This window comes from Haliotis asinina, chromosome 10 (genome assembly GCF_037392515.1).
Source record: "Haliotis asinina isolate JCU_RB_2024 chromosome 10, JCU_Hal_asi_v2, whole genome shotgun sequence".
In the NCBI taxonomy this organism is placed as follows: domain Eukaryota; kingdom Metazoa; phylum Mollusca; class Gastropoda; order Lepetellida; family Haliotidae; genus Haliotis; species Haliotis asinina.
This window is the reverse complement of record NC_090289.1, coordinates 52,985,973-52,998,108: the sequence shown is the minus strand read 5'-3', so window position 1 is coordinate 52,998,108 and position 12,136 is coordinate 52,985,973. Positions and strand designations below refer to the sequence as shown.

The following is a 12,136-nucleotide window of genomic DNA, read 5'->3' as shown; positions in this document are numbered from 1 at the left end:
CATACAAATATGACAATAAACTAATTAGTGTTATGAGACAAAATATTTCTACCACTGGCAGATGATTAACCTTCAAAGTGTTTCATTTGTTTTCATAATACATTTGTAATGAAGTAAAAATGACTTCACCTAAGTTGATCTGTCTATTATTAAACTATCAATTGCGCTTACGGAATGCGCAGCAGAGGTCACGAACCAGTCACGAATTGTGGGATATCATCCGGGTACTCACGGGAGAAAAACAACAACAAAAGTTTACACCAGTCCACGGAAATTGCTCCGCATCAGTGCCCCTTTAATGAATCAAAAACTTTGTCGGCACTTCTCGAACAACTGGCTGTCCGTCTCTCTGCACTCCTACCTCGTAACAAACAGTGAACTGTGTCAATATTTTAATGATAGTCTGTTAAACAACATATTTATTTTTAGGATAAAAATTCTGCAAAAACCTGACATAGTTAGTATGATGTTTTAGTTATGATCAGCTTTTCATTGAGTATTTGATGTTTATTAGTTTGCGAGTTACACTGCAATTCATCAGTTCGCTTTTGTGTCAAACAAGCCATACTAAACTATGTAATTTCAAAAGCATTTGGCAACATTTGATTGTGTTTCCCCTTATATTCAATTTTTCCAATGATCAGTAAGCCAGAGCCCAAAAGAGATTATTCTTAATGTTTATTATCGTAAGTCTATGTTGGAACTTTGGAGTTTCAACCAGTGTGGCTCTTTTTTCAAATACACTTCAATGTTAATTATCTGAAGGGTCATTTTCAATATGTGTATTGTTAACTTGTTTGTGTTTTCAAGCAATGATTAGTTGACTTTTGGAACTTTAGTATATGTATTTCATGAAATGTGAATTTGAATGATGACATCCATTGTTATCCAGTGTGAAAACTAAGAACATGTGCCTTCAGATTAAAGAAAACAAATCAGGATTCTTTTTGGAATGTGTCTGTAGATAAAAAGTTAATTATGTTATGTTTCTATCTGCTTCAGAACAACAAAATGTACACCCCACCTTGATGGGTAAGTCTCCATGCTATATTCAAGTTGTCAGAGTAGCTGACTTAGAGGATTAGCTGGTCAGATTATGACTCGGTTGATGTCTGAGTCACCATGACCTGAACCGATCGCACATTATACCCATGCTGATAGAGCATCATAGCTGAGGTGATAAGATGTCATGTCCAAAGTGACCCCTGAAGGTCCAGGGTAGAAAAGGCCTTTAGCAACCCATGCTTGCCATAACAGGTGACTATGCTTGTCGTAAGAGGCGACTTACAAAGATTTGGTGGTCAGACTCACTGACTTGGTTGACACATGTCATTGGTTCTCAGGAGCATTGATGAATGCTCATTGTGTTCACTGGATTGTCTGGTCCAGACTCGATTGTTTACACATTGCCACCATATAGCTGGAATATTGCTGAGTGTGGCGTAAAGCTAAACTAACTCACTCACACATGTTCGACGTAATAGCACCTTACCATTACCCTTTTACTTAAATACCAACTTCTAAAGGCCTCTTAAAAGCCTATTAGCACCTCAGGCCAAATCTGATAGCGAGTCATACCCCAGCTGATTGTATGTTGTAGCAACTGCTTTCACACACTGATTATGCTTCTTGCTGAACCTGATTGCACCTTATCCATAGACGATACATTCCACCCCATAATCTTTCATAGAGATTGCTCGTAACTCCTAGCCTGTAGTACCTGAATTACCAATTTTGTACTTTCTACATGACTGTTAGGAGGGGATGGCATTCAGATTTTACCTGCTTCTCCTTAAAATTCATTATCTCTCACCTCTTCCCAACCATGAAGTATGAACATTCACTAAACACACTGCAGTATGGCTGAAACTTCACTTTGGCATTCGGTGTTTTTGTATCTATAAAACATTCTTTGCTATACTAGGATCTAATTTGTATAGAGAATATATATACAGTAGCAAAATAAAATACTGGCACAGTCACCATTGACTGTGTAGATGAAGTTCATGTACAAATTTTTGTCAATTTTTTTGTTGTTGTTGTTGTTGTTGTCAGTTTTCTTTCTAACAGCATCTTCTTTCAGGATATCCAAAATTTAATATAAATTGTATACGTATATACTTAGTTTATCTCATGGTATACACTTCTATCTCTTGTCCATCCGCCAACCACTCCATACTACCCTCATTATAAGACTGCCATGCTAACCACTCCATACTACCCTCATTATAAGACTGCCATGCTAACCATGAAGCACTCGTCACCAAGCACCCATGTGACTATCTTCAAATCATCATTCTGTTCCTTGTCGCACTCTAGTGCAGATGTGTTTCTTACTCTCTACAAAATAGGAAAGGTTGTGTTTCTTACTCTCTACAAAATAGCAAAGGTTGTGTTTCTTACTCTCTACAAAATAGGAAAGGTTGTGTTTCTTTCTCTCTGTAAAATAGGAAAGGTTGTGTTTCTTACTCTCTATAAAATAGGAAAGGTTGTGTTTCTTACTCTCTACAAAATAGGAAAGGTTGTGTTTCTTACTCTCTGTAAAATAGGAAAGGTTGTGTTTCTTACTCTCTATAAAATAGGAAAGGTTGTGTTTCTTACTCTCTACAAAATAGGAAAGGTTGTGTTTCTTACTCTCTACAAAATAGGAAAGGTTGTGTTTCTTACTCTCTACAAATTAGGAAAGGTTGTGTTTCTTACTCTCTGTAAAATAGGAAAGGTTGTGTTTCTTACTCTCTACAAAATAGGAAAGGTTGTGTTTCTTACTCTCTACAAATTAGGAAAGGTTGTGTTTCTTACTCTCTGTAAAATAGGAAAGGTTGTGTTTCTTACTCTCTATAAAATAGGAAAGGTTGTGTTTCTTACTCTCTACAAAATAGGAAAGGTTGTGTTTCTTACTCTCTACAAATTAGGAAAGGTTGTGTTTCTTACTCTCTGTAAAATAGGAAAGGTTGTGTTTCTTACTCTCTATAAAATAGGAAAGGTTGTGTTTCTTACTCTCTACAAAATAGGAAAGGTTGTGTTTCTTACTCTCTGTAAAATAGGAAAGGTTGTGTTTCTTACTCTCTGTAAAATAGGAAAGGTTGTGTTTCTTACTCTCTATAAAATAGGAAAGGTTGTGTTTCTTACTCTCTACAAAATAGGAAAGGTTGTGTTTCTTACTCTCTACAAAATAGGAAAGGTTGTGTTTCTTACTCTCTACAAATTAGGAAAGGTTGTGTTTCTTACTCTCTGTAAAATAGGAAAGGTTGTGTTTCTTACTCTCTACAAAATAGGAAAGGTTGTGTTTCTTACTCTCTACAAATTAGGAAAGGTTGTGTTTCTTACTCTCTGTAAAATAGGAAAGGTTGTGTTTCTTACTCTATAAAATAGGAAAGGTTGTGTTTCTTACTCTCTACAAAATAGGAAAGGTTGTGTTTCTTACTCTCTGTAAAATAGGAAAGGTTGTGTTTCTTACTCTCTACAAAATAGGAAAGGTTGTGTTTCTTACTCTCTACAAAATAGGAAAGGTTGTGTTTCTTACTCTCTATAAAATAGGAAAGGTTGTGTTTCTTACTGTCTACAAAATAGGAAAGGTTGTGTTTCTTACTCTCTATAAAATAGGAAAGGTTGTGTTTCTTACTCTCTGTAAAATAGGAAAGGTTGTGTTTCTTACTCTCTACAAAATAGGAAAGGTTGTGTTTCTTACTCTCTACAAAATAGGAAAGGTTGTGTTTCTTACTCTCTACAAAATAGGAAAGGTGTTTCTTTCTCTCTACAAAATAGGAAAGGTTGTGTTTCTTACTCTCTACAAAATAGGAAAGGTGTTTCTTACTCTCTACAAAATAGGAAAGGTTGTGTTTCTTACTCTACAAAATAGGAAAGGTTGTGTTTCTTACTCTCTACAAAATAAGAAAGGTTGTGTTTCTTACTCTCTACAAAATAGGAAAGGTTGTGTTTCTTACTCTCTACAAAATAGGAAAGGTGTTTCTTACTGTCTACAAAATAGGAAAGGTTGTGTTTCTTACTCTCTGTAAAATGGGAAAGGTTGTGTTTCTTACTCTCTACAAAATAGGAAAGATTGTGTTTCTTACTCTCTACAAAATAGGAAAGGTTGTGTTTCTTACTCTCTGTAAAATAGGAAAGGTTGTGTTTCTTTCTCTCTACAAAATAGGAAAGGTTGTGTTTCTTACTCTCTACAAAATAGGAAAGGTTGTGTTTCTTTCTCTCTACAAAATAGGAAAGGTTGTGTTTCTTACTCTCTACAAAATAGGAAAGGTTGTGTTTCTTACTCTCTACAAAATAGGAAAGGTTGTGTTTCTTACTCTCTACAAAATAGGAAAGGTTGTGTTTCTTTCTCTCTGTAAAATAGGAAAGGTTGTGTTTCTTACTCTCTATAAAATAGGAAAGGTTGTGTTTCTTACTCTCTACAAAATAGGAAAGGTTGTGTTTCTTACTCTCTGTAAAATAGGAAAGGTTGTGTTTCTTACTCTACAAAATGGGAAAGGTTGTGTTTCTTACTCTCTACAAAATAGGAAAGGTTGTGTTTCTTACTCTCTACAAAGTAGGAAAGGTTGTGTTTCTTACTCTCTACAAATTAGGAAAGGTTGTGTTTCTTACTCTCTGTAAAATAGGAAAGGTTGTGTTTCTTACTCTCTATAAAATAGGAAAGATTGTGTTTCTTACTCTCTACAAAATAGGAAAGGTTGTGTTTCTTACTCTCTGTAAAATAGGAAAGGTTGTGTTTCTTCCTCTCTACAAAATAGGAAAGGTTGTGTTTCTTACTCTCTACAAAATAGGAAAGGTTGTGTTTCTTACTCTCTATAAAATAGGAAAGGTTGTGTTTCTTACTGTCTACAAAATAGGAAAGGTTGTGTTTCTTACTCTCTACAAAATAGGAAAGGTTGTGTTTCTTTCTCTCTACAAAATAGGAAAGGTTGTGTTTCTTACTCTCTGTAAAATGGGAAAGGTTGTGTTTCTTTCTCTCTACAAAATAGGAAAGGTTGTGTTTCTTACTCTCTACAAAATAGGAAAGGTTGTGTTTCTTTCTCTCTACAAAATAGGAAAGGTTGTGTTTCTTACTCTCTACAAAATAGGAAAGGTTGTGTTTCTTACTCTCTACAAAATAGGAAAGGTTGTGTTTCTTACTCTCTACAAAATAGGAAAGGTTGTGTTTCTTACTCTCTACAAAATAGGAAAGGTTGTGTTTCTTACTCTCTACAAAATAGGAAAGGTTGTGTTTCTTACTGTCTACAAAATAGGAAAGGTTGTGTTTCTTACTCTCTATAAAATAGGAAAGGTTGTGTTTCTTACTGTCTACAAAATAGGAAAGGTTGTGTTTCTTACTCTCTACAAAATAGGAAAGGTTGTGTTTCTTACTCTCTACAAAATAGGAAAGGTTGTGTTTCTTACTCTCTGTAAAATAGGAAAGGTTGTGTTTCTTTCTCTCTACAAAATAGGAAAGGTTGTGTTTCTTTCTCTCTGTAGAATAGGAAAGGTTGTGTTTCTTTCTCTCTACAAAATAGGAAAGGTTGTGTTTCTTACTCTCTGTAAAATAGGAAAGGTTGTGTTTCTTACTCTCTACAAAATAGGAAAGGTTGTGTTTCTTACTCTCTGTAAAATAGGAAAGGTTGTGTTTCTTTCTCTCTACAAAATAGGAAAGGTTGTGTTTCTTACTCTCTACAAAATAGGAAAGGTTGTGTTTCTTTCTCTCTACAAAATAGGAAAGGTTGTGTTTCTTACTCTCTGTAAAATAGGAAAGGTTGTGTTTCTTTCTCTCTGTAAAATAGGAAAGGTTGTGTTTCTTACTCTCTACAAAATAGGAAAGGTTGTGTTTCTTTCTCTCTACAAAATAGGAAAGGTTGTGTTTCTTACTCTCTACAAAATAGGAAAGGTGTTTCTTACTCTCTACAAAATAGGAAAGGTTGTGTTTCTTACTCTCTACAAAATAGGAAAGGTTGTGTTTCTTACTCTCTACAAAATAGGAAAGGTTGTGTTTCTTACTCTCTACAAAATAGGAAAGGTGTTTCTTACTCTCTACAAAATAGGAAAGGTTGTGTTTCTTACTCTCTGTAAAATGGGAAAGGTTGTGTTTCTTACTCTCTACAAAATAGGAAAGGTTGTGTTTCTTACTCTCTGTAAAATAGGAAAGGTTGTGTTTCTTACTCTCTACAAAATAGGAAAGGTTGTGTTTCTTACTCTCTGTAAAATAGGAAAGGTTGTGTTTCTTACTCTCTACAAAATAGGAAAGGTTGTGTTTCTTACTCTCTACAAAATAGGAAAGGTTGTGTTTCTTACTCTCTATAAAATGGGAAAGGCTGTGTTTCTTACTCTCTGTAAAATGGGAAAGGTTGTGTTTCTTACTCTCTGTAAAATGGGAAAGGTTGTGTTTTTTACTCTCTGTAAAATGGGAAAGGTTGTGTTTCTTACTCTCTACAAAATAGGAAAGGTTGTGTTTCTTACTCTCTACAAAATAGGAAAGGCTGTGTTTCTTACTCTCTACAAAATAGGAAAGGTTGTGTTTCTTACTCTCTACAAAATAGGAAAGGTGTTTCTTACTCTCTACAAAATAGGAAAGGTTGTGTTTCTTTCTCTCTATAAAATAGGAAAGGTTGATCAGTAGAAGATGAAGAAATGTACTTGCTGTAACAAAGGATTTTTTCGGCTGACAATCCTCATTTCCTGTGTGTGGATTGTGTTGGTCGATGCAGGTGGGATTCTCAGTGCGGAACATGTAAACATCTAACCTTTGAGGAGTTTGGCAAATATATCAAGCTTGTTCAGGTCGGTTTGCTGATCAGGCTCGTCACACTGCGTCACTTTAAGGACCTAGTCCCTCAAAAAAATGGAAATTTTAACGTCCAGTTTTATCTGCTTGGCAGTCTCAGTCACCTCCATCGAATGACGTGGATTTAATGTGATCCTCGTCCGATTTCTATGTTTCTGAAGTTTGCTCAATTTACTTGGTTCACATCATGCTAACAGTTTGAATCTGTCGTCTTCAACTACTTCCCATGTGATGGTGGTTTCAAATCCTCCATTACCTCAGGATATTTTTGCTAAACAAGAACTTTGTTCTTCACTGACAGTTCCTAACTCACCATATGTTATGGCAGTCAACTCAGAGAGCGCGTGTTTTGTAGTCAGTCTCATTCTCATCATTCACTCAGCTTGTGTCCACGCCGTGTAACTGCTAATTCACCAACTGGTTGGTGAAGTGTTGTATCCAGTATTCAGCCATCCCTTACATCGGTTTCGCTGAAACATGCCAGTTCGGTGAATCTTAGTTCGCTGGAGCATGATTCATCTGCCCGTATCCCACCACATCATGAGTCGCTGAATCAACAATGTTCACAAACTGACACCATTTGCCACATCAACCCCTTTCGTCGAACCAACACCTTTCACAGAATCGAAACCATTCACTGAACCAACATCGCTTGGCTTATCGGTGTTCTTCTTCAAACAGGAACCTTTTACTGAAACGACATCATTAAACGTCAGCCTTAACCGAATCAGCATGGCATGAACCGCCTGTCACCAAAACAGCTTTATACTAAACAACATTCAATGAAGTATTTTTCTCTTGGTTTTCCAGTACAGATACAATCTGATCGTTTCTTCATCCAAATTGGTTGGTTTTTCAAAGCCCCTACTGGTACTTCATCTTCACGTCAGCCTGAGATGTCTTCTACTCACTCAACCCATCGCCCTGGATCCCCTACTCCATCGTTGGCTGCCGATCACTCTAGATCAAGGGATCATGGTTCACATGTTGACTTTTCTTCTCCACAGCTGGTCTCCTTCGGTATATCTTCCAGACATCATTCTACTCATAGAAGATCTGACCGATGAAGTTCTCATTATAGAGTTCAGCTTTCTACTGTCTATGCGGACTATACCAGAGTCATCAACTTCTGCGCAGGAGACTGCTGCTCCCCTTGATTTGGATGCCATGTTGTCTGCTATTACGACTGTTTGCAATCAACAATGGCCTGCCTCTTCATCAGGGAGTGCTCCATCTACTAGACATTCTACTGCAGTGCCCAGTGCTGATGTTCCACTGGATCCCTTGTCTCCAGCACATTCCATTGTGGATTCCCCAGAGGGAAGTTTGGACTTTGTTGATGAACCTCAAGTTTTAGCCTGGATTGTGGAAAACTCTGCCTTCCGATGTAACTGTCGGTGGAGCACTTAATGGTTTCCTTCAACATGGGATAACAAGACATGGAGTCTATTGCGTTTTCCCCTCGTCCTTGTATTGCACACATTACTTTATCTCTGTATAACAAGAGAATAAAGAGGAATAAAGATGGCTTCTCATCACCCATATTCTCCTTAGCAGCCACTCACTCCCATGGGTTCCACTCGTTGGTTGTTGCTTCTCTGGAGGGTGAGGACATTCAGACACTTTGTGGGAAAAGGACTTGTTTGATTTTCTCAGTTGAAGATGGGGGGGTTGTCTCTTTTGGATACGGCTGTTCAACGCACCTTACCTTTCATTAATTGCATCATCTCGGCAGTTGATGCATCTGTGAAGCACCCCTTCAATGACTAAGATGTCTACATCAGTGGATGTATGTGTCCTATCTCAGAGCAGTTTCAAGTTGTCCTTGATCAGGTTTTGCACTTTCTTGGTTACCTGTTGACTGTTCATTGTTGCGTTCAGCTGAATTTGTCATCTTGGGACGACAGGTTCAAGACAGAACTTTTTCAGCAACCTTGGTCTGCAGAATCAACAGCATGATTGTGGATGCTGAGACGAAGATGGACTGAGATATGCAATTCCAAGCCTCTGTGGAGTCGAACTGCAGAAATCCTATCTACAGGCTTCTTTGTTGCCATGCCTAAAGAGCAAGGGGCAGCAGTGACTTATTGAGACCAGGGCATGACTGATAACTCCCACTCTCAGCCATTCCCATCCATTCCCATCTTAGACACTTCAGTAGGCTGGAGACTAGGGAGATTCACTTTAAACTGGAACATTCTTGATGAGATCCCTTTGTGTCCGATCTCCTACTCAGCAAACCAGATCTAAGTTCTTCCGTCCAGTCAAGGTACGTTGATAGAGAAATGTGCAGTCCAGCCTCAGGGTCCAGTGCCCAGCACTCAGGGGTTATACTTCCCTATATTCCTGGTTCCCAAGAAAAATTCCACAAAACTCAAGACTCAGTTTCAACATGAACAGATTCAGTAACATTATTTTCAGTACCCTCCTCACTTCAGAATGATATCTATCATCCTTCTTCATGCGATTCTGAAGAAATGGCATTTCCTTATCAGTCTCAACCTTCAAGATGCTTGAAGATGATGTCTTCATGTGCTCATTCTTCCAGAGTCGCAGAAATTCCTTAGTTTCGTGTTTCAGGGGATCCACTTTCAATGGCCCTTTCTACCTTTTGGAATTTCTATGGCCCCATGGCCATTTACCATTATCACCAAGCCAATCATCAGGTTTCTTCATCTCCATGGGGTCTTATTCGAGAGCTACATAGATGATTGCATTCAGACTCAGAGCGATCCAGACACTCTTTTGCGTCAGTCGGAGTTCAGTTCCTCTGAGGCTCCTCTGACTACTGGGCTTGCTGTGAAATGCTGCGAAATCGGAATTAACACCGACTCAGTCTCTTCAATTCATCGGGGTGATGTTCAACATGTTACAGGGCATGATGTTCGTTCCCCAATACAAGTGGTTGAAGATTCAACATTTTGTTCTGCTAGCACTCTTGCAGGCCAGGACTTTACAGCAGTGGCAGGAACTTCTGGGTCTACTGAAGTTGGCTCAGGCTTTGACACAGAGAGGACAGCTGGAACTTCGACTGTTGCTACGCTTCCTGCAGCCAAATCATGTGTCAGGGAACCCCAGGGAATTGGTTTGTCTGCCCGAATATCTTCACCCATTTCTTCAATGGTGGCTTGAAGAATAACGTTTGCACTGGAGTTTATTTGTTTTATTTCTCAGCCTACTCAAGTTCTTGGCAATTCTGCTCCCCAGTTGTCATTGGGCATCGGAACTTCAATTGTCTTCCCTGTTGATTCAGATGGACAGCTCCTAGGTCATCTGGTACATGAACCATTTAGGGTTGAAAGGACCATCGAAACTTCTTCAGATGGCGTTTGTTTCTTCTATCTAATTAACTCCCTCTCCATCGATGCTTGGGCCTGACACATTCCCGGAGTCAGGAATGTCATCTCCGATACATTGTCTCCTGCTGATCGGACGCGGCAGATAAATCCACCGGTGTTTCAGGACCTGATCTTCCAGTTATCAAGGCCCAAGTCATCCTATTCACCACACTTTGAATCATCAGCTTCTGAAAGTTTGTCTCGCCAATCTCAGACCAACTAGCATGAAATCTCGATGCTCTGGCAATTACATGGGCGGGATTCCATGCTTACGCCTTTCCCTCTCCGGCTGTTCTACCCAGAGTAATCCAGAAGCTTCAGGTAACCAGGCAGATTCAAATGCTTTCGGTCGCCCCTTACTGGCCAGCCAGCACTTGGTTTGTCAATCTCTTTCAGCTTGCAGACCGCAACCCACTTCCTCTTCAGGACAATTTACTTCTACACCCTCACTCAGATCGATAACTCATACACCCTGTCTCTGTACATATGGCGCATGTCCAAAAATCTTTTTTTGTTGAGAGATATTCTCAGAGAGTGGGTGTGGCCATTTCGTCTGCTCATCGGACTTCCACTCGCTCACTATACATTGATAAGTGGAAGTGTTTTGAGGGTTATTGCAAGGCCAGAGGTATTTCATCTCCTGTTTCTACTTCACCTCAAGCTGTTGCGGAATTCCTTCAGCATTTGCAGTCATCTTAGAAGCTCAAGGGTTCCACTTTGGCCACTTACCTTGCCGCAATCAACTCGGTTTTGGCTACTATCACTGGCTCTAAGATTTCTATGGTTCCTTAGCTCCAGTACTTGCTTAGGTCTTTCAAGTTGGCCAATCAGTCCAAAAAGTTTAGACCACTGGCTTAGGACTTATCTGTGGTACTGCATCATGTGGCCTCAAGGCTTGCACCAGTTTGGTCCTCCTGTCCTTGTACAACAGTTATCTTCTCCCCAGCAACGCAGATAGGAGACTGTTCCTAGCATGTTTTTGTCTCCTTGCAATTTCTAGAATAGTAAAGTGTGCCAGGGCACATCCTTTGATCAAGCTTATGCAAAGTAGTGAGGGTCAATTTGATATTGTTCCAGAAGTGAACATTAAAATTGGTGTTTTCCGAGTTGTACCTTTCTATAACCCACCTCTGGTCAATGTCTGCAGGGGCTGGCCCGATATCGTCTATGACTTGTATTTGCGGGGGTACTTGAAAATAGTGGCATGCTTCTTGTGGAGCTAGGTCCCTCTTCCAAGGTTGCAGCCGAACACCACATCGCTTGGGAGCACCGATCTCCCTTACGAAGTCAAAGAGTTCTGGAGAATCGCATGCTTAACAGGCTTCCGTTGTGCAGCACTATCTACAGTTGTTTCTAGACTACACTGTTCTACTGTTGTACTATCAAGACACAGGGTATCTGCGTTCCTGCTGTTCAGCCATGGGATACGTGCATACCGTTTTAATTGTATATTTATCCCATGTCACGCAATGGATTCCTGCCCTTCCTCCCTACTACACAGATCTCCTAGATGGATATTCTCAGTGGCTCCAAGAAATAGAATGATGTTTCGAAGATAGTCACTTGGGTAGTAGGTGACGAGTGCTGCATGGCTAGCATGGCAGTTGGGAAGCTGTCTTATAATGAGGGTTGTATGGAGTGTTGACCTGAGGGAAAGGAGAGGTCTAGAGAGAAAAAGTTTACATCGTTCCACTCAGTGTCATATCAAGACATAGAAGTGCATACCATGAGATAGGATAAGTATATACATATACAATATATATTTTATTTTGGAAAAGAAAATACTGTTTGAAAGAAAAGTGACAAGTTGTCCTTTTAAAAATGTTCTGAACAAAACTGGTTATGTCCACTTCAGTTATTTTTAAGTTGCTTTTAGTACATGTAGTTTAATACATAGTTAAGAAGCTTTTAGTACATGTGGACTTAGTAGTGGGGCTCTACATATACGTACTGCTTTCTGCAATATTTTCAATTTTTACGTCTTTGTTCCTGATGCATTTTTACTTTACTGAAAGCTGAAGGTGCTACCTAG

The 12,136-nt window shown here is 39.0% G+C and overlaps 1 protein-coding gene across 3 annotated transcripts in view; it reads left to right on the top strand.

The window, feature by feature from the left end:
- LOC137298531 (peptidyl-prolyl cis-trans isomerase G-like) overlaps positions 1 to 12,136 on the top strand; it is a 54,663-nt gene that overhangs the window by 13,094 nt on the left and 29,433 nt on the right. For all 3 annotated transcript variants that reach the window (XM_067830827.1, XM_067830829.1, XM_067830828.1), the window contains exon 7: positions 1,003 to 1,032. In XM_067830827.1, coding sequence (XP_067686928.1) covers positions 1,003 to 1,032 — 30 coding nt within the window. The remainder of the gene's footprint in view (positions 1 to 1,002; positions 1,033 to 12,136) is intronic.